The sequence below is a fragment of the Ipomoea nil genome, unplaced genomic scaffold (genome assembly GCF_001879475.1).
Source record: "Ipomoea nil cultivar Tokyo-kokei standard unplaced genomic scaffold, Asagao_1.1 scaffold2845, whole genome shotgun sequence".
Classification (NCBI taxonomy): domain Eukaryota; kingdom Viridiplantae; phylum Streptophyta; class Magnoliopsida; order Solanales; family Convolvulaceae; genus Ipomoea; species Ipomoea nil.
Window position 1 is genome coordinate 2034436 of NW_017619273.1, and position 20904 is coordinate 2055339.

Below are 20904 nucleotides of genomic sequence, written 5' to 3' on the forward strand. Positions count from 1 at the left end.
GAGTTTTCTTCATGACCCAAAATAATAATAATAATAATAATAATAATAATAATAATAATAATAAGGGAAAAGTGTCAAATTGGCCCCCTAAGTCGACCGGATAGTGCAATTGAGTCCCCTAACTAAAAAAAACTCCATTCGGATCCCCTAAACCTGTAAAATTATTCAATTCAGCCCAAAGTGACTTGTTTAACAGGTTAAATCTTCACATTGTTGACACATATCATTTTAAAATATATTTTTTTTTTTGTTTTTTGTTTTTTAAAAAATTATTTATTTATTTATTTATTAATATATATATATATATATATATATATATATATATATATATATATATATTATATATTATATATATAAAAAATAAAATAAAATAAAAACACAACCACCTAAACAGCGTTGTGTGTTTTAAAAAAACAACAGCTTTTTTTAAAAAAAAATTATTTTTTTATATATGATATATATTTTAATAAATAAATAAATAAAATTTTTAAAAAAAATTATTTTAAAATGACATGTGTCAATAATGTGAAGACTTAACCTGTTAAACAAGTTTCTTTGGACTTAATTGAACAACTTTACAAGTTTAGGGAATCTGAATGAAACTTTTTTTAGTTAGGGGACCCAATTGCACTATCTGATCGACTTAGGGGACCAATTTAACACTTTTCCCTAATAAAAATAAATATGCACTATCACATGCATCGGTAAAAAAGTAAACATGCACTATCACATGCATCGGTGTGTCTTAATGCCCAATTGCCCACACTGTTAAAGCACTATGCAATAATGCATTTTGGCAAAACTCATTTTTGAAAAGACAACAAATATTAATTGCAACATGTGAATATTGTGGTTCGTATTTGGGACTACAGTTAATGTGAGTATGTGACACTACACACTTATATATTTCTTATCCAATCTTTCTCTCATGAAGTGACATTATATAATAGAATTTTTTAATAGTTAATTATTAACTAAATTCATTATAGCTAATGACTTTGTGATCAAGTGACATGAAGTGACTCTCTTAAATGGGAGGTCATAGGTTCAAATCCCAATAGGGACGGTAGGACGGTATTACAATTTGTACTTCAATAGATTGAAAAAGTATATTTGGTCATCGTGTTGAGCCGTGGCAAAGAGACGAGTGTGGATCATAGTCCAAAACGGTATTGCTTTCTTTAATAATACAGTAGATTATGTAATTAATTTCAGTTTTAGTTTAGATACATTGTAGTTTAATTTTAGCACAATTAAAATTTTATTTTGTTTCAACTATAGTTTCATTTGACATTATACATACAGTAGTCTTATTATAGTGAGACCTGTTATTGAATTTCATTTTATAGTTAATACCATCTAGGGTCCTCCGAGTATAGTGGTTTTGTCACGTTTAGTCTTAAACTTTCAAATTACCACCCATGATCCTTCAACTTTCAAAATTTAACCAGCCATGGTTCTCTTGGAAGGACCATGGGTGGTTAAAATTTTATATTTGAAGGACCATGGGTGGTCAACTTGGATCACAGATGGTAACAATTTGAAAGTCGAAGGACCATGAATGGTAATTTGAAAGTTTAGGACTAAACGTGGCAAAATCACTATACTCGGAGGACTCTAGATGATATTAACTCTTTCATTTTATAAACATTGTAGTCTTATTACAACACCACGAAATTATAATTATAATTCAACTACGGTTTCATTGAACAATGTACATTAAAATATGTGAAACTGTTATTCAGTTTCATTTTATATACATCGCAATTTCATTACAATACAACTAATGGGGTAGTGAGATTGTTAGTCAAAATGCTTTGCAACGGTTCAGTGAAGCCTTCAATATAATGGTTGTGGTCTCATTGATATGGGAGCTTCTGGATCCAGGTTCACATGGTGTAGGCAAGCGGGGAATCATGTGGTGCAGATGCGTAGGCTCGACAGAGTTCTTTGGAACATTGATGTGCAGGCCCTCTTCCCGGATTCCAAAGCGGTAGTCCTCCCCAGACTACATTCTGATCATCATCATATTTTTCTTGTTGATGAGGCGAGGAACCCTCCACATAGTAGTGTGCGCCCTTTCCAGTTTGAAGTGGCCTGGCTTGAGAGAGAAGACTACAAGAGGATTTGGATTAACATGGAAAATATGGGTGATCTTAAATTCTTAATATTGAAACCTTTATTGCTAGGGTTACTGAGAAAAGCAAGACTTGGAACAAAATCAGTTTTGGGAATATTTTCGAATGCAAAAGGCATTTGGAAGGGCGAATCAAAGGGGCCCAACAAGCTCCCAATTACCACACATCTGCGAAGTTACAAGCTCTTGAGAGGCATCTTACCAAGGATCTTAACGAAGTTCTTGATCACGAGGAGGCGCTTTGGTTCCAAAAATCAAGGATGAGTTAGATTTGGGATGACGACAAAAACACCCGGTTCTATCATAATTACGCCATGATTAGGAGAAATAGGAGTCGTGTCAGATTCTTAAAAATTGATGGCTCTTGGATGGCTGATGCCACGACCCTTTCTAATCATGTCACTAATTTTTTTGTCACCCTTAGCTTTTCAGCAATGCCAATCTAACAGGTGATTCTGGGTTGCTCCCACAGATGACTCCCGGAAGATTACTACTGTTCAGGTGCACAGCATTGTTCGTAGGGCTACTATTGATGAAGTCAAACGAGTTATCTTTGCCATGAAAAGATTTGGGAGCCCAGGTCATGATGGCATTCCGGTGGCTTTCTACCATCATTATTGGGAGGCGGCGGGTTCCACGCTTACTTCCATGGTTAATCAGGCCTTAGACACGGGAACTGTGCCCAAGTCGCTTTTACAAGCGTTTATCACCCTCATCCCAAAAAAGGAATCACTGAAGTCTGCCGCGGACTTCAGGCCTATCTCTCTGCTTAATGTTTCTTTTTAAACCATTTCTAAAGTTCTGGTTAACAGGTTGAGACCCATTATGTGCAAGTTAATTGGGCCCCACTAGAATAGTTTCTTCCCGGTGCGGTCTACCCTTGACAATGTGATCCTGACTCAAGAAATTATTCACACTATGCATAGAAAGCAGGGTCGTAAAGGGTTGATGGTGGTCAAATTGGACCTCTAAAAGCCTATGACAGCGTTGATTGGAACTTTCTTGAGGACACACTTAACCAGTTTGGCTTTCCTAGGTTATTTGTTGATTTAATCTTGTTTTCCCTCAAAGAAAGTAGTATCTCTATTCTCTGGAATGGTAGCCCCCTTTCCCCCTCAATTCCTGGCAGGGGTCTTCGTCAAGGGGACCCCCTTGCTTCTGTCAGGGGTCTTCGTCAAGCGATGGCATTACCAGTAAGTACATGTAATAATATTGATATAATTTGCAGGAATTTCTTATGGGGCCATTCTGAGGACTCGCGTAAGATCCACACCATAAACTAGGACGTCATTTGTAAGCCAAAAGCCATGGGAGGGCTCGGCTTGCGGCATGCCCGGGACTTCAACTCGGCTTTTTTTAACTAAGCTTGCATGGCAAACTCTTACGTGCCCATACAAACTTTGGGTTCAATCAATGCGTGAAAAATATGTTAAGAATGGGGATTTTATGAACATTCCACACCGCCCCAATGTTTCGTGGGGTTGGAAAGGTATCCTTAAGGGAAAAGACATCTTGGCCAAGGGAGCTAAATGGAATGTTGATACAGGTAATAAGCTCAATATCTGGAGTGACTGGTGGGTGAGAGATAAACCTCTCAAAGACCTCCCTGGCCTAACATTCCTTCAGCAATGGAACACTTAGAGGTCAGTCACCTTATTACTCAAGATAAATCCTGGGATTTATGTTGGAGATTACATTCAAGATGGTGGTTTAAATTGTGTAGAAGGAAGACACCCTTGTCCCACATTGGAAGGATAAGAGACTAATTCCCACCTTTTTAATACCAACCCATTTGGAAAGCTTAAACTATTGTAGAGAGAGAAGGAAAGGGAACCCCACACGCGCGCGCCGTCGCCGCCGCCTGCCCGGCACGGTTCGCACGCGCGTCGCGGTGGGGTGGGGTCAACATTTTACTCGGGTTTTATTTTAATTCCGAGTTTTTCCCTTTTAGAGGTAGATTTCATGTAGAAATCTACCATCCACACATTAAGTTGTGGTAGAACAAGTCTTCCTATTCTTGTGGGCATTTTCACCACAATTCTTCCTAAAATCGTGGAGCATGAATGGCTGAGAGGGGAGGGGCGGGTATTTTCAATACTATAAATACCCTGCTTCTCCTCAGTTATATTCACTCATCAAATTCTCTTCTTCTCTTCTGCAATCCTGAGCTTCGGTGTTAACTGGTCGAAAGCAACCGGTAAGACTACAACCGTCTCCGGGAAATTTTTGCTTTTAAGGTAGTGTCTTGCACACGTCACCGATCCCTTCAGGATTCATCCATTCTCAGCCTATAAAAAATAGTAGCCCCAGGTCTACGACATATTCTATCCGAATTTTCCCCAACAGTTAAAAGCAAAAAAATATATTTTTTCGGATATCATGTCGAGCTTCGTACCTAAGCCTGCATCTGACCTTGCCAAGCTTCAACCTCTTGACGGCCTAAACTATCGTCGTTGGGCAGTCAAGAACCTATGTTCCTGAACTGGAATACGTTCTCACGTATGTTCCTGAACCTGCTCAAGCGAAAGCTGCTGACTCCACTAATCCTCAACCAGAAGACGGCTCCACTTCAACCCCTGCGTCTGTAACACCTAAACCTGTCACAACTGACAAGTCTCAAGACATCCGGGCTAAGTTCGAGCGGGACAACAAAACGGTTCGCGGTCTTCTACTGCATCACATGTCTGACAACCTGTTAGACATCTATGCTAAATACAAATCTGCAAAGGAGATCTGGGACATGCTCAAAAGGAAGTATGGCGCTGATGATGCTGGTCGGAGGAAGTACACGGTTGGGAGGTGGCTCAACTATCGTATGGTGGATACGAAACCGGTGATCGAGCAAGTGCACGAATATGAGAATCTGGTGTCCGACCTTGAAGCTGAACTCATTCCGGTAAGTGAAGTGCTACAAACATATGCCTTACTTGAGAAGTTGCCAGAATCCTGGGGAGAGTTTCAAAACAAAGTAAAACATGAGTCCAAGGATTACTCCTGGGAAGAGATGGTCAATCACATCAACATAGAAGACGCATATCGACAAAGGTCTGTTTCTAATTCTGGTACGTTAAAAGCTAACATGGTTGAATCCAGTGATGTTAAAGGTGATAGGTCCAGAACTGGGAGTGGTGGACAAAATAAAGGCTGGAAAAGAGGAGTCAAAGCCAACAATAACAACAAGTTCAAAAACAGCCAGAAGAAAGGGAAAGGAAGACCTTGTTACGTCAGTGGGAAGAACGGTCATCGCGCGGCGCAGTGCTATCGCCGATGGGGCGCAAACGACCAAAAGAATGTCCAACAAGAGAACAAGCATCAAGCAAACATGGTGGAAGAGACTGAAGTCATAGCAGCGGTTGTGACACTGGAAGCAAATGTGGTGACTGGCACGGAAGAATGGATCATAGACAGTGGAGCAACTCGGCACTTCTGTGCGAGTAGGATCATGTTCAAGGAGTTTCGTGCCTTCACTCAAGGACAAGGAGATCAAGTCTATATGGGAAATGACAGTACTGCTGAGGTAAGAGGAGTAGGAACAGTAGAGATAAAACTCAATTCCACAACGTATCTGTTTCTGTCTAATGTGTTGTATGTCCCCACTATGCGGAGGAACTTGGTCTCAGGGCCCTTGTTGGTTAGGGCCGGGATCAAACTTGTGTTTGAATCCGAGAGAATGATCATGACCCGTAGAGGGGAGTACCTAGGGAAGGCTTATTTACGTGGGGGGCTGTTTGTTTTGCCCCTCATTGCATTCACTTCTGCAAACTTTGAAACTTTCATGAATAATCTTGCCACACGTAATGGCGGTTCTGCGTATATTGCTGTTTCTTTTGATGTATGGCATGCTAGATTAGGACACGTTGGTCTCAAATGCATGAGTAGATTAAAAACCATGAATATGCTCTCAAACGTGCAAGATGATTCGCTTTCTCAATGTGAAGTATGTGCTGAAGCTAAACTAGCTAGAAAACCTTTCATTACTGCAAAGCATCATACAACTTGTGCTCTAGAGTTAATACACTCAGACATAGCTGATTTTAAAAATACTGAGACAAAAGGGGGAAAGCGATTTTATATATCCTTTATAGATGATTTCACTCGTTTTTCAAAGATATATCTTCTTAGAACTAAAGATGAGGCAGAACAAAAATTTGTAAGCTTTAAAACTGAAGTAGAAAATCAGTTAGAAAAAAAGATAAAAAGACTTAGGTCTGACAGAGGTGGAGAGTATGAGTCTACCTCCCTCAAAACCTTTTGTGAAAAACATGGAATCATCCATGAGGTGACAACACCCTATACACCACAACAAAATGGTGTGGCTGAAAGGAAAAATAGAACCCTAAAGGAAATGATAAATGCTTTTCTAATAAGCGCAGGCGCTTCTAACTCTTTGTGGGGGGAAGCTGCATTAACAGCTAACCACGTCCTCAACAGGATACCTCACAAAGGTTATGAAAAAACTCCATATGAGCTATGAAAAAGTTACGCCCCCAATCTAAAATACTTCAAAGTGTGGGGGTGCCTGGCCAAGGTAGGTCTTCCTTACTTCAAGAAACCTAATCTTGGCCCTAAAACCTCAGATGCAATATTTGTGGGGTATGCAGAAAATAGCGCTGCATATAGATTTATGTACCTAGACGGCCATTCTATGTGCGAGGCACGAGAGGCCGAGTTCTTCGAACACATATTCCCACTAAAACGTGGATCAAATACCTATGAAAAAGTCTCGTCCTCACTACCTTCAACTTCTGAAACAGAACTTGAGTCAGAAGAACCTAGAAGGAGTAAGAGAAAAAGGACCGAGACAAGTTTTGGGCCTGATTTCATTACGTACATTTCTGAACTAAATGACATTAATGAAATTTCTAATCAGTTTGTGTGTCAGTTAATTCTAGAGGAGGAACCAAAATCCTTTGAGGCAGCTATGCGGTCAGTCGATGCTGTCTTCTGGAAAGAAGCAATACAAAGTGAGCTAGATTCAATCAAATCTAATCACACTTGGGAGGTTGTAGATCGACCGAAGGGAGCCAAACCTATTGGCTGTAAGTGGATCTTCAAAAGGAAGATGAGACCCGACAGGTCGATTGAAAGGTTCAAAGCAAGACTTGTGGCTAAGGGATATAAACAGAAGTTTGGTGAAGACTACTTCTGCACCTATTCTCCTGTAACGAAAATAGCCACAATACGCATATTGTTTGCTCTAGCGTCTTCTCACAAGTGGCTGGTCCATCAAATGGATGTAAAAACAGCTTTCCTAAATGGAGACCTGGAAGAAGAAATTTACATGTCTCAACCTCCTGGATGCGCCAACCCCGGGCAAGAAGGGAAGGTATGTAGACTAGTAAAATCCCTACATGGGTTAAAGCAAGCTCCCAAACAGTGGTACGAGAAGTTCCACAAAACACTGTTACATCTGGGATACACGGTAAACCGATCAGATGCTTGTTTGTACTCAAAAGAGATTGAGTCTAGCATTGTCTTGATTTGCATTTATGTAGATGATATGCTAATCTTTAGCTCAAATATAAATGCAATAAAAGAGACAAAGAGGTCTCTGTGTGACAAGTTTGATATGAAAGATATGGGCGAAGCTGATGTGATACTTGGAGTGAAAGTCATCAAAGAGAAAGATGGCTACAAGTTATCACAGGGTCACTACACCGAGAAACTGCTAAAGAAGTTTAACAGTTTTGAAGTGAACCCTGCTCAAACTCCATATGACCCAAGTGCAAAACTCTCGAAAAACACAGAGGCAAGTGTGTCTCAAGAGGAATATGCGAAAATAATCGGGAGTCTGATGTTCTTAATGAACTATACCAGACCTGATATTGCACTTGCGGTAAATCGACTAGGTCGATACACTCATAATCCCAGCGATACCCATTGGAATGCACTAAAGAGGGTGTTACGCTATCTAAAGGGAACGATGAACTGGGGATTGCACTTTTCTGGCTTCCCAGCGTCCCTAGAGGGGTATTGCGATGCGAATTGGGTGAATGATAGTGATGAGGTGAGCTCCACCAGCGGGTATGTTTTTACCATGGGAGGAGCAGCAGTATCGTGGAAGTCCACGAAACAGGCGTGCATAACCAGATCAACGATGGAAGCTGAATTTATAGCTCTTGATCTAGCAGGGCAAGAGGCTGAGTGGCTTAGAAACCTACTGGCAGACGTGCCAGTGTGGGGGTCTTCTACGCCGTCAGTGCCCATACATTGTGACTCGCAAGCTGCGATATGCGTAGCAAAAAATAGTGCCTATAATGGTAAGAGGAGACACATAAGAGTCAGACATGAGTCTGTGAGACAACTAATTCTAAGTGGCATACATTTAACCCCCATTGCCCGGGAAAATACGCAAGAGGACTCCTTTTCTTGGCCTTACTTAGGTACAAGTCTCTTCTTCGTTAGGTCTGCTTTTGACTTTATTGCAGGTAATCTGGAGGAAGATGATGATAATGGCTGGCTCTGGCGTATTAAATGTACGGAGAAGATCAAATTGTTCCTTTGGAAGATTACAAATAATGAAGGAAGCGGGGATTGACGAACGATGGAGGCTGTCCGAGATGTGGAAACTTATTTGATTCCATTAGAGATGCAATCTCTAAACCGAATAAATCAAAAATGCTTTACTGTATGCTTTAATTATTTCCTAACACCGTGCTCCAATAACCAACTCCAAAATGTTTCATAATGATCTTCAATTGATTCCTTGGCTCAAAACTACTTGATTAGTGTAATTCCAAAATGCTTCATTTTCTCACTAGTTTTGAATAATAATTGTACCTAGAGATGAAAACAACACCGCTAAGCCATAATACACACAAGATTGAACCAATATAATTCTAAAATATGAACATTTACACACTTATTATCACCCATCCTGAGGAGTTTGACACTTATGATGACTGAGGTTGTTAGAGTGGCAGGATTATAGTGCTTGTGGCAATTTTATTATTTTCTTTTCGATTTTATTCGAAAAAAATAAGTAATTCATTCTTCATTCATTTCTTACTAATGTTGTATAATAGATGAAATGATCGAGTAGGTAATTTGGGCAAATTATACCAATCGTTATGCTGTGCATCCGTATGCACCATGCATGGTGCATACGGATGCCAAAACGACGTCGTTTTATTAAAATACGCGCGTCTCCCCTTTAAAAAAAAATTCAGGTTCAATTCCCAGCAACAACATTATATTGTTCATTCATTCTGAAATTTTAGTTCATAGATTATGGAATTATAGTTCATCGATTATGGAATTGTAGTTCATCGATTCTGAAATTTTAGTTTATAGATTATGGAATTTTAGTTCATTCATTCTGCAATTTTTAGTTCATAGATTAGATTATGGAATTATAGTTCATCGATTATGGAATTATAGTTCATCGATTATAGAATTATAGTTCATCGATTATGGAATTTTAGTTCATATGTTGTTGCTGGGAATCGAACCTGATTTTTTTTTAAGGGGAGACGCGCGTTTTATTAAAACGACGTCGTTTTTGCATCCGTATGCACCATGCATGGTGCATACGGATGCACAACATAATTTGCCAAATTATACCGTGCATCAGGGCGCACAATGCATTATGCGCCTTGGCCCAAACAACGTCGTTTTGTACCTTTTTTGTGTGTCTATCGTTAACTCCTTAAAAAAAAAAAAAATCAAGTTTCGAATGTACAGAATTATATAATAGAAAACACATAATTTTATACTTGAAAACACATAATTTTATACCTAAAAATCCTCATGTTTCGAATGTTCAGAATTATATAATAGAAAACACAGAATTATATAATAGATAACACAGAATTTTATATCTGAAAACACATAATTTTATAGCTGAAAATACCCATGTTTCGAATGTACAGAATTATATAATAGAAAACACATAATTTTATACCTGAAAACACATAATCTTTTTTAAAAAGATAAAAATCCCCTGTTTCGAATGTACATAATTTTATACCTGAAAACACAGAATTTTATACCTAAAAACATAGAATTTTATAACTGAATACACATACATTTTCATCGCGTTAATTCCCACACAACTTAATAAAACGATGTCGTTTGGAAGGCGCGGGGCGCATATTGCTATGTGCGCCTTGGTACGCGGTATAACGATGGGGTAATTTGTAGTGATCATTGCTTGGATACTTACACTCTTGGATATTGGGCTTTCCCTAGCCACTCGAAAAGAATTGAAGATGAGTTTGTTTTTTCAAGCTAGAATTGAAGCGTGAGTTATGCATGCATATATGCGTGGCCGGAAAACTAGTGCGTGTTTGAGAAATGATTGGATTTTAGTTTATGAAAACGTGTTTTTACTGCTCTTACTGCGTGTACAGTAGTGCACTTTTTGAATTCAATTATGGAGTCTATACATACAGACAAATCATTTTTTGTCTCATTTCCAGTACGATGGTAATTGCTGAATACCAACCATTCCAACCAATAATGCAAGCTAGAGATAAGATGATGTGTGTCTACAAAAAGGAGAAGCCACCCGGCCTGAACGAAGGAGACTGCAATGCACCATGGCCATGGGGTCTCTCCAACCGATCTCTCTCAACCACAACTACCACACCATCTTTGCTGAGCCGCCATTGATGAACATAACCAAACCTACTACTGCAAAACCTTCCAATTCCTTCTTTCCCTTAACACTATCGTCTCCCCAAAAGCCATATTCATCCCTGAAATGCAGAGATTCTCTCCCTGCTGCCATTCCCGAATCATCCAATAAGCATGACGAAGAAGAAGAAGATGGTGATGATGAAGAAGGAAGAAATCTGCATGAAATATGGGCGGAGATTCAAGGATCCAAAGATTGGGAAGGGCTGCTGGACCCCATGGACTCCCATCTCCGCCGCGAAATCATCCGCTACGGCGAGTTCGCTCAGGCCTGCTACGACTCCTTCGACTTCGACCCGCACTCCAAGTACTGCGGCACCTGCAAGTACGACGGCGCCCAGTTCTTCGAGAAGCTGGGCATGGCGGACCGCGGCTACCGCATCAGCCGCTACCTCTACGCCACCTCCAACATCAACCTCCCCAACTTCTTCCAGCATTCCAGCGTGAATAGAATCTGGAGCCAACACGCCAATTGGATGGGCTATGTTGCCGTCGCTACCGACGAGGCGGAGATCCGACGGCTGGGCCGCCGCGACATCGTTATCGCGTGGCGTGGCACCGTTACCTACCTGGAGTGGATCCACGACCTCAAGAACATCCTCCACCCCACCCATTTCCGCGACGATCCCGACATCAAAATCGAGTCCGGTTTCTTCGATCTCTACACCAATTCCAAGAAAGACACTGACTGCAACTTCTGCTCATATTCCGCCCGGGAACAGCTCCTGGCCGAGGTCAACCGTTTAATCGAGAGATACAAAGGGGAGAATCTAAGCATCACTGTTACCGGGCACAGCCTCGGAGCGGCCTTAGCTCTGTTAAGCGCATACGACATTGCAGAAATGAAAGTTAACGTTGTACAGGAAGGCGAAGGCGAAGGCGATGGCGAGTCTTCTTCTGCATCAGCAGCAATTAAGATTCCGATTTCTGTTTTCTCCTTCGCCGGTCCCAGAGTGGGCAACCTTAGATTTAAAGAAAGGTGTGACGAGCTCGGGATTAAGGTTCTGAGAATCGTTAATGTTCGCGACAAGGTTCCGACCGTGCCCGGGATTATCGCCAACGAGAAATTCCAATATCAAAAGCAACTGGAAACCATGCTCAAGAGTTTCCCATGGAGCTATGCGCATGTGGGAGTGGAATTAGCGCTTGACCACTCCTATTCTCCGTTTCTAAAGACCGGCACCGATCTCGGCTGCGCCCATAACCTGGAAGGACACCTGCACCTCGTCGACGGGTACCACGGCGACGGCCGCCGGTTCCGCTCGGCGACAGGACGGGATATTGCGCTGGTGAACAAAGACTCCAACTTCTTGAAGCGGGAGCACGGCGTGCCGCCGCGGTGGAGGCAGGATGAGAATAAAGGGATGGTGAGGACCAGCGACGGCCGGTGGGTGGTGCCGGAGCGCTCCAGGATCGAGGCGCATCCTTCCGACACCGGCCATCACTTCCGCAAGGTTCTCCGCCTTGCTCGGGCAAGATTTGAGTTATTCGAGAAGGGAGTGCAAGTTTTTACTGAATGAGAGGGTTTCATTGAAATATCACCACGTATTGGAGAACATGTGCTTTGGTGAGAACGTGAGAACAATCATTTGTATCCATATAATATTATTTAATGATTTAGATTAGATTAAGTGTATCTAATATTATTTAATGATCTAGATTAAATTAAGTGTGTGCGAATGCATATTAAATGTGTGTAAACAGACTAAATCGCGTTTGCACATATTTAATGCACATTCGCACACACTTAATCTAATCTAGACTATTAAAAAAATTAGATGGATGCACATAATGTATTCTCACATGATGCGTTCTCACGTTCTCACCTAAGCACATATTCTCATATGATACTAAATCTATATATATATATATATATATATATATATATATATATATATATATATATATATATATGCATATATATATATGCTCTACAAGTAACCTTATTCTTATGTTAAATATTCATTCCATTCTAAACCTATTGAACTAGTATTTTCACCCGTGCGATGTATGGAATGAATTTGTTGTAATATATTAAGAATATTTGAATCGATATATAATTATTTAAATTAGAACATCAAATATTATATAGTGCAATTAAAGATATGGTTTGGATCGTTTATGTATTTTGATGTTATTGTTGCTTGAATTTGTGCAAATAATTGCTCAATTAATAGCTAATGTCTAGATGTACGCATGCGGTGCTATAACTTTAAAGATTTTATTTATCATTGTTTAGTATTTTTCATAAATTAGGCAAATGTGCTCGTTCTCTAACATCTCAGTTATAGGAATGAATTGCTATCCTAATTCATTTGTATGGAAGATATATTTTTTGTCTAGATGTATAGCAATTTTTCCATCTAAAAAAACACAATATCACAGATTATATTTACACATTATTGAAACCTCTTTGTAGACGACATTGGTAGTGGCAGTACAATCTTGTCCATCCTCGTCTAGAGTTAACACGTTCAGTCCATTAGGACGGGTTACTCGGGTGAAAATATATAATGGTAGAATATCACTCAATTAGTGATCCTTTTATATTTTCAGTCAATTAGTAATATCAGATTCATTTTCAGTCAATTATTCTTTTTTTATTTTTAGTCAATTAGTAAATTAGAATATCAAATGCAATGATATTTATACCTAATTTTTGTTCCATTTTTAATTGATGATGTAGATATTATTATTGAAATATTTCCATTTCATTTTTAATTTACCTTTATTATTGTTTAAATTATGCATTTACTATTGAAGATATAGAATATTATTATTGAAATATTTTCGTCCAATTTTTAATTTTCGTTCTATTTTTAATTAAAATGTAATGATATGATCATTTCTTTTTTTTTTTCTTTAGTCAATTATGGATCATTTTTATTGGCTATGCACATAATAGTAGTGCTTATCGATTCTTAGTACACGAGTCCCATAATCTGGACGTACATGAGAACACGAATAATAGAGTCAAGGAATGCATATTTCTTTGAAAATATATTTCCTTGCAGGTCCAACGAGGGATCGAGTACGTCAAAACGAACGTTTGACGAAACTATGGATAATGATAGTGGGGAATCTGAGAAAGAACCCGAGCTCGAGCCGAGACGCAGTAAGCGGGCAAGAGTTGAGAAATCATTCGGTCCTGATTTTCTAACTTACTTGTTAGAGTATGACTCGAGTACTCTAACTTATTTATTAGAAAATGAACCTGATTTTCTATCTTGTTTGATAGAGAATGACCGTCGAACGTATGTAGAAGCTGTGACTTCTACAGAATGACCAATGTGGAAAGAGGCTATAAACAGCGAAGTGGATTCTATTCTACAGAATCACACTTGGGAACTTGTTGATCTTCCTCCGAGTAGTAAACCCTTAGGATCCAAGTGGGTCTTTAAAAGGAAGATGAAACCTGATGGTTCCATCGAGAAGTATAAGGCTAGACTTGTAATCAAGGGTTACAAGCAACACGAGGGCCTTGATTACTTCGACACATATTATCCCGTGACGAGAATAAACTCCATTAGGATGATACTTGCCATAGGCGCGTTACGGAACTTGGAAGTTCACCAAATGGATGTGAAAACCGCTTTCCTAAACGGCGAATTAGATGAGGAAATCTATATGGAACAACCCGAGGGGTTTGTGGTTCCGGGCTAAGAAAGGAAAGTGTGTAAGTTGGTTAAATCACTCTATGGTTTGAAACAAGTGCCTAAGCAGTGGCACGAGAAGTTTGACCATGCAATGTTAACTAATAGATTTAAAATAAACGAAAGTGAAAAATGTATTTACGTTAAGGAAACGATAGACGGCTGATAGTACTAATTCCCGGTGGTCGGTTGTATGTACTGTGTATATGAGATGTAGAATCTATGTAGAATGAACAAGGAACAGAGAGATATATCAAAAGGGCTTCTTTTATTCATTGTGTTCTCTGATCTATTTGGTATAGAGAGAAGGGAGAGTAGATAATGCATAGAGAGAGAAAGAGAGAGTCGAGATGGTGGAAATGAACCAAAAAGCCCCTAATTTAGAGGGCCAAGAGCTCTTTTATAGGGGCAAGGAGGTGGCAGGTTTGACCCGTCTCGGGTTTGACCTGTCACCTCTGACCTCGACCCGTAGACCGGGATTAAACCGTTTGGCCCTGACCCGACTATAAGCGGGAACACGGACTCAGGGTATATATCCTATCAAGAAGCCCCTCCAGTCCGTGCCCTGACGACGAGTTAACGAGGAAGGGTTCGGACTGAAAAAACTAGTTACACAGTCCGTGACATGCGCCGGTTGCCTTGTTAAAAACCTTGAGCTAATAAAAACACCAGTATGGTTTTCAGTGCCCAGAATCTCCGCCGCAATGACATCTACTACACCGGAGAGGGACAATACATCACCCTCGAGGAGGTTTGTCTTAAACCCGAAGAAGAACGAAGAGAATTGGTGGATCAACTAGACATCTCCAACAAGAAGCTAAGATGGGCAATGCAAGAGTGTGGGGGACAAGGGGAACAGGAAGAAAAAGAGGAGGATAGTGAACCTAACCCACCAGCACCCACACAAGAAAGGGAAAATCCGGAAGGCCGAGATAGAGAGTCCATCAACGAACGCATCCTCGCACAGCTCACCCGGCAAAACCAAATCATGGATGAAGGGTTCTCATCCGTAATCCATGCAACACGAGCATTAGACCAAAGGGTGGCAACAATCGAGGCCATGTTGGGCACACGCGGGGCATCTAGCTCGGGAGCAGGAAACCAAGGCAGACCCAAAACCCTTCCAAACATCACCCCACCAAAGTTCCACTCTACCCCAACAACAACGACATGTGGAGCCACATTTCCTAAATTAGGAGGCCAAAATACGTGACGTCCAGGGGTGAAAGAATGGATCCACGCACCGGCTTTCGGGACGAAGGCTCTCGTAAGGGGGGGAGGGTGTAACACCCCGTGTTACGGCCTCTAACCCAAACTAGTTATTTAATTGCTTACCCTAAAAAGAGAATTAAATTCCATTAATTAACTAAGAAGGGTCCACCATAGACCATGGACCCTTATCCCTAAACAAATCCCTTAGTCCTATAAGAAATAGAAGTAGCAAACCCATACCATCCAGACCCTAATTAGGACTCTTAGATATATAAATAGGGGCATCGGAGGCACCTAGAATACACACCACAATAGATTTCACCACACAAGAATTCCCAAGAATTCCCCACCACCAAACGTAAGAGAAATCAAGAAGAAGAGATCTTAGAGAAAAGAGCCTCAATAGCCAAGGAGTCTAATTAAGGCTAAGAGGTAACCCATGTCTCAACAAATCCTATTTTCTTTGCTATAATCTTCTTCTTTAATTTGGCTTCTTCTCCATGCTTGTGTCTTGATAAATCGTTTATGATAATGATGATATGATCTTGATAATTGATGAGATGATCTTATGTGTTAATCTTGATAATCTTGATGATTATAAGAGGATCTTGATGATTGTGTGATGTTCTTGATAAAACTTGATATTCTTGATCTTAAAGATAAACTATGATTTTGATGATTTGAATATGATTAGAACCCTAGCTTAAATTGGGGATTTCGTATTGTGATATTCTTGATATAATTGGGAGGGATTTCACATGTTCGGGTGTCAATTAGTTTAGAAGTCATGTTAGGAGATGTTCAATATGATTCTTGGTTTAGATCCATTATTTGACTACATGGTGTCGTCGTTTATGTTTTAAAGTGACTAAACATGGTTTCGGGTTCCACGAAAGATCTCGGGACCAAAATATTGAAAAGGAGTCAGTGGGGGGTAGGTGGGGTAGGGAGACCCGCCACCTACCCGCTGCCTAATTCGACATCGCCGGCAGCGGGCAGACGACTACCCGCCGGGCACCCGCTGCCCGGAGGCTTGCCGCCGGCGGGTGGTCCTCCACCCGCTGGATTTTCCCCGCCTTGGGATGTTGGCTTCCCCGTTTGATGTTCCCCAACCCCCGTGGTGTCTCGTCGAACTCCGTTCGTCGTGCCTAAGTCTAGTTTGATGTTTCGGGTACCGTTCGTAGGATAAATGAGTCTTGTGTATTGCATGCTAGTTGAATTGGTACCCCATTGACCTAGGAGAAAGATACATGAACCCTTAGGATATTTCCTAGTATGTGGATGGCCACGCATAGGTTTTCTTTATACGTTTTCTCCCCTCTCCCATTGTGCTAATGTGAATTGCATGTGCTTGCTACGTGATATATATGCATGACTCTCCAATATTGGCTGCGGTCAAATTGGTTTTACATGGACTGCAGTCCACTGACTGAGCTCGTCAGCGGTGTATAGGGCTGCAGTCCACAAAGAGGATCATAGTCCACCGACTGAGCTCGTCAGCGGTGTGTAGGACTATGGTCCGCCGCTGAACTCGTCAGCGGTCTCACAGGGGCTGCGATCCACCGACTGAGCTCGTCAGCGGTGTGTAGGGTCGCAGTCCACAAAGAGGATCACAGTCCACCGACTGAGCTCGTCAGTGGTGTGTAGGACTGTGATCCGGTGTTGAGCTCGTCAACGGTCTAATCGGTTGGCCGCGGTCAACCCTTTCATGCTGCGGTATGAGGTAGGGTGCTGCGGGTCCGTGTTAGCGCTATATGCGCTAACCCTCATGTATGGGCATGCGATTGGTCCCATGGCGCCACCAAAGTATGCTTGTGTGGTAAAGATATTGATTGAAAAATGATATGAATGACATGAAAGTAACCGTGACCTTAGATATATATATATGATGATGTCTTTACATGCTTAATTATAGCTGTTGAATATGCTTATCCCTACTTGTTGAGTCTATTCTCGGTTTTAAAGCTAGAGTCTCCTAAGTATATATCTTCCTGCTTCAAAATGGTTTATATATATATATATATATATATATATATATATATATATATATATACACTAGTTTTTTACGCGCATTGCGCGATTGGGATAATGCCCAATATTTTTTTTTTAAATAAGTACTTTAAAGTATATTAAGGCAAGATTATATTGAAATTGTTCATGCATAGATAATTGAAGGTTGAATTTGCGTATTTAAATAGGTAATTCTTCTCCCAAAGGTTGAGTCCCCAACCCCAAGGGCCCCCCACACTTCGACCCGACAGAGCATTGTGGGAAGTTGTAAATCACGGTGACTCAATGGTTCAGCAAACAGGACCAAGTGCCGGTGCGAACAAGGAATCTGCCCACTTTGGACATAATTCTCGCACTGCCGCCGCCGAGGTTCAAACCTTGGTCTCTTTTCCCAAATACTGCCCACTAAACCATTGAGCTAAGCCCGTGTGGGTTAAATAGGTAATTCTAAGTTTACAAATGCAAGATAATATAGTCAAGATTGATTATAATTGTCAATAAAATAATTGTATAGGTATGGTTGAAACCAAATACGGGACATAAGGGAGAACAAATAAAAATTAGGACATAAAATATTAAATATATACTAATATTGTTTGAGGAGATTTCGACATTAGGATTTGTGGTTAAGTTCTATTAAGACTTTAATATTAGAATTAGATTAATGGTGTAATTATAATTCTATATTAGACGTTAATATTAGAATTAGACTAACGGTGAATTAACGGTATTTAACGGAAAAGTTAAATGGATAATCATATAATTAAGGATAAATTAGAAAGACTTTAAAAAAAATTAAAACCTGAACAATTTGAACCATTCATTTGATTTAATAATTTGGCGGTCATTTTTTCTACCCAATGTTAATAATTAAATAAATTCGTTGGTCAAATCCGCTAATATAATCCGCTAACTGCTGATTGTCAAACAAGGACATTGCAAGATAGTTATCACTTCAATTTGTTGTGTGATTTGAATACTCTCTTTGTCACAAAATCTCTCAAGTAGTTAATATGGTTGGCTTTATTAATTATATATTTTTTAATTTTTTCATGGTATTAATAAAATACTTGGTAAATAAATATATAGCATTATTTTGTATTATAACTTTGATATTTAATTAGAAAAATAGTGCACAAAAAAGATAATAGACAATGTAGTGAATATAATCAATTGATGAATTTGAATGTAAAAAATTTTACATTTGAGAAAAATAAAGACAATATAACTAATGAAAATATTTCTCTTAATTAATTTATTGATAATGAATAATTTTTTTTTCACTGAATTAAGACATTGTAAGGACAATGTAGCGAATATAATCAATTAATAAATTTGAATATAAAGAATTTTTATATTGTAGAAAAATAAAGACAATATAACTAATACAATTATTTCTCTTATTTAATTTATTGATAATGAATAATTTTTTTTTGAATAAAGGCATTGTGAACACATAATTCTAAATTAAAGAAATGCATATCTATAATTTTTTGTTGTAGCTACTAAATTATTATTTATATAATTTAATAAGAGTAAAATAGAGTACTAATTATGCCAACTTTGATTGGGATGAGATTCGAACCTATGACCTTTTTTTTTTTATTGAAATCAATGAGTAAGTTAACCGTGAACTAACGGCAATTCTTAAAATTTTAACGGAATTAGTAATGGTGTGTGGGTATTTTAGGAAATTTTAGTGTAAAATTTAAATCTTATCAATCTTTTAATCAATCTGAGTCATTCATTTGATTAAAATCTGTGACCGCCATTTTTTCTACTCATTATAGGCCTAACTCTCTTGGGCTCTTATTAGTATAGTATAGTATATATATATATATATATATATATATATATATATATATATATATATATATATATATATATAGGCGGGTTCAGGTGCGGCAGTGTCTTACGGTGCGGTTATTTCTTACGGTGCGGCAACACCAATAGTTCACCAAATATGCACCATCAACGTTAGGAAATACACCACACAAAATAGAGTAAACAGAGCCCTGCATCACCAAACACACACCATTAGGTGTGAGTAAAAACACCATACACTGTTCGGAAATACACCATTGGGGGTGGTGAGTTATATGGTGTGTTTTTTTGAGTCTGTGGTGTATTTTGTGATGTTTTATTACATTTCATTGGGGTGTGTTTTTATTACACTATTGGTGCATATTGTTAACACTGTTGGTGTATTCTGGAATTTGACCGCACCGTCGCACCGTAAGACCCCGCCGCATATGAGCACTCTTCTATATATATATATATATATATATATATATATATATATATATATATATATATATATATATATATATATATATATATATACCTATATTGTATTTTAACGCGTTGGAGTGGGTTACCAGCATTATTCGCTGAACAGATATATTTGGCTTTCAGGCACAGACGATTAGCCACCGGAGCGCGCTAGAGGATCCCGACTTAGATAGTTAGTCTTTCCTTTCGGCCTGCGTGCCTTAATGATGTAATGACATTGTTTGAGGATAACTAGTTAATGTAGCTTGTGCATCTGAGTTCTCCAGCTCAAATGTGGCATAACACCCCAGATCCTTTTGTTCAGAATACTCTATTGGGAATTAATTTAAAAGTATTGCTTTCATATTATAAAATTGAAAAGTTTTAAAAATCTCGGGGCGTTACACTAGCTCCCTCATTAAAAAACCTTTAATTAAGAAAATTATATAAAATAAATTAAAAAAAAAAAAAAAAAAAAAAAACCCTCTATTAGGAACATTTGTTTTTAGATTTGTATGATACCAAGTGATAGGAATTTTAGACCCCAATTATTTTACTTTCCGGACTTAGGATATATTATGCTCAAACATTCTAACCAATCGGTGTTGTGGTTGGACTGGTGTTTCAGATGGAGTGGTGTTTTGGATGGACTGGTATTACGGTTGGATATGATATTGGAGAACCTTGTTAATTGAAATACATTCCCTTGTTTATATATATTATTATTATACCATGTTTACATTTGAGATTGGACCTTGAATTGTTATGATTGTGAAACGATTCCTGCCTTGTTGTAAGCATTTGATCTTGGAACTCTCTTGTGGAATACCATGGTTATCTCTCTTATATTGTCTTATTGATTCTGAATTGGACTAAGTACTATCGTCGTTGTCTTTCTTTGAAATGAGTTTGGTTACGAGCATTTTATGCAAGTGAGTCCTTATTCTTGAGTTGAATATTCTTGATTGAGTATGAGTCTTTTGA

General features: G+C 39.0%; 1 protein-coding gene across 1 annotated transcript; it reads left to right on the forward strand.

The window, feature by feature from the left end:
- The first annotated feature begins 10601 nt into the window (after positions 1-10601).
- LOC109159721 (phospholipase A1-Igamma3, chloroplastic-like) lies at positions 10602-12617 on the forward strand. Its single transcript, XM_019307820.1, has one exon. It carries the CDS (start codon positions 10678-10680, stop codon positions 12292-12294), a length of 1617 nt encoding a protein of 538 aa, XP_019163365.1. The 5' UTR covers positions 10602-10677; the 3' UTR covers positions 12295-12617.
- The last annotated feature ends 8287 nt before the right edge of the window (positions 12618-20904 follow it).

Coding starts and splice junctions, on each gene's coding strand:
- LOC109159721 (XM_019307820.1), top strand. CDS start 10,678: ATGGCCATGGGGTCTCTCCAACCGATCTCTCTCAACCACAACTACCAC.